Raw genomic sequence first — 2,595 nt, 5'->3', positions numbered from 1 at the left:
ATTGGTATTAATCCATAAAGGACCGATTCTCTCAAAGCAAGACATCTCTTAAATCATGCAATGAAAAAACCAATGCCAACTTAGAAGAGAATAAAATAAAATAAAAATGATAGGAAGAATTAATGCTTATAAAGTCATACAAAAACACATCAACTTTAGATATAAAAAGTGATTAATACATGAAACAAATGATAACTGTAGTAATTATTTTAGGAAAATATTCACCGTCCAATGGTTGCTGTGGTCCACCTGATGATGAATACAGAGTTAATTCCTTAGAATTTTGTTGCATACTTTTTGACATGTGTGGAAACTCAAAATTTTGATTCAAGATCCCTTGGTGGTCACATAACATGCTTGTTGCGGGATTAATAAAACTAACGGTACTCCAAAAATTGACATTGTTGAAATGGACTGAATTTTACAGTAATTTTTAGTTAGCTATGAAGTGTGCTAAACCAGATCACAAATGAATGTTTATTCAGTGCAATCATAGGATCTCAAACGAGTTAATTGGTAACTTAGGAAACCTTTGGTACGCATGCGACATTTTATAATGTTTTGACTTGAAAAATGGTGTGAATGAGTCGTGATTTTGAAATTGAAATTAAAGAGACAAAAAGAAAGAGTAAAGTATATTATGTCAAAAGTAAACAAGAAAGAAATAATTGAGCTGAAAGTAAATTGACAAAGGAAATTGATTATGTTCATATAGCTCTGGGAGGTTTTTGGAGCAATGCTGAGAGATACACTTCATCTTTTGACTTTGGAGAAATAACCCACATGTGTTTCCTGTACCTTAGTTGAAGAAACATGTACATATAATCATCCAAATCCTTTTTCTTACAGAAGAACTTGTCAATCCATAGTAAACCTCCTGGTCTTAAAACTCTATCCCAATCATACAATATGAAATCCAACAATAGAAAATCAATCCAACCATCCATAAACCCACTTGTATGAATCAAATCCATTATGTTATCAAAGAATGGAAGCCTTTGGTTTAATGTCACATATAAAGGAACCAAACCCCTTAGAGCTATCATCTCATTGAAAGGAGCACCAAGGTTCAAAGCAGTTGACACAATTGTTACATTCTTTTCCCTCATTCTCGCCGCAAATGTACCTGTCCCAATTCCATAGTCTAGTCCTATCCTTATTTCTCCCGGTTTGATTGCCAAAACATCACTGATCAAAAAGTCGGTGGAAAGTGAGGTATTAGAAACCCATTTCACCTTCTCTTTTTCCATTTCGAAACATCCTGTACATTTCGAATAGCCCCTCTTCGGATTCTTGCTTGATAAGCACTCGAAATTTCTACATTGGTAATTCCCCCACCTCACATTTCTTTCGTCTGGTATTCTCCATAGCGACTCGTTGATAGGATATGGTTTATAGTAAACTTTTGAAGCCCTTGTCAAACACCTTCTTCTAGGCAAAGGATCACACCCATTAAGCATAAGCTTTTGAGCTAAATTCCAATCATCATCACAATATGAACCAATGTCATAGTCCATGTACCGTTCCAGCTCTTTCTTGTGCAAAACACATGCATGCCCAATTGTGTTATAAACCTTGTCCGACCCATATAGATTAATCTTACCAATTCTATTCTCCTTCGAAGTTATGTACTTTCTAATCTCCTCGGTCACAAAATAATTAATCAAAGGATCCTCTTTTACCGTAAAGTTCCCTCCCTCTTCAATCTTCGGAAGCCTAATCTGTCTTAAAGCCACATTTGCACTGTGAAGAGGCCTAACTATTTCATCCTCTAAATACTTCTTGTCTAAGGCTATTCCTTTGTTTTTCTCCATTTCTTTTTCTTTTAACTCAAGCTTTCCCTGCAAAGTTTCCAACATATCCAATACTTGTTCAACTCTATCCGACAGTGCTTTGGCATCAAAACCATGGTTTACATCCTTTATAGTAGTATACAAATGCTGGCATATTTCTTCATTGTGTAAGAAAAAACCAGCATAGTAGAATCTAGTTAGGCTCAATATACTTACTAAGATTACCAAACTCCCCAAAATAATTTGTAGCCAACCCATTAGTCTTGCAGTTTTGCATTTTGGAATACACGATCTTCCCATTGAAAAATTTCTTATGCTGACCAAACTACCTAGTAGGACAATATGGCAACAATCGAAAAATATAGTGGAGATAAATGATACATACCAGAAAAGAAATGGGAACAGATTGTCTTGAAGCTTAACAGGTAGAACAAGAGTTGGCTGCTTGGTGAATCATTGGTGTTGAAGAACAAGAGTTGGCAAGTTGAGGTGTATTATTGAATACTCAAAGTGGTCAACTAACTCAAGTTGTGAGTAAACAATGAGGTATAGCACATGATTCTTCCGTGATCCAAGGATATTCTTGGATTGCAAAGACTTAGAGTTCACAAATCTGCCGGGTACCAAGACATTAGAAAATTTTAAATAACTATTCACTACTTTTGAAAAGTCTAGCTAACTGTTTTTGGCCATGGGGCACGTTCTAATTGACTTATTTTATGATCTTAAATTATCATCAATTTAATAACTTCACTATTTAATATTTAGTTTAATAATTTAATATTCAATTTCAAGTTATAAA

General features: G+C 34.5%; 1 protein-coding gene across 1 annotated transcript; it reads right to left on the bottom strand.

Annotated features, from left to right (window-relative positions):
* Positions 1-549: 549 nt before the first annotated feature.
* LOC127119133 (probable methyltransferase At1g29790) lies at positions 550-2,376 on the bottom strand. The gene has a single exon (XM_051049325.1). The coding sequence runs from the start codon at positions 2,091-2,093 to the stop codon at positions 708-710; it is 1,386 nt and encodes a 461-aa protein (XP_050905282.1). The 5' UTR covers positions 2,094-2,376; the 3' UTR covers positions 550-707.
* Between the last annotated feature and the right edge of the window lie 219 nt (positions 2,377-2,595).

Source organism: Lathyrus oleraceus, chromosome 2, assembly GCF_024323335.1.
Source record: "Lathyrus oleraceus cultivar Zhongwan6 chromosome 2, CAAS_Psat_ZW6_1.0, whole genome shotgun sequence".
NCBI classification, from domain to species: domain Eukaryota; kingdom Viridiplantae; phylum Streptophyta; class Magnoliopsida; order Fabales; family Fabaceae; genus Lathyrus; species Lathyrus oleraceus.
The sequence above is the reverse complement of the archived record's forward strand: the minus strand, read 5'-3'. Positions and strand labels throughout refer to the sequence as shown.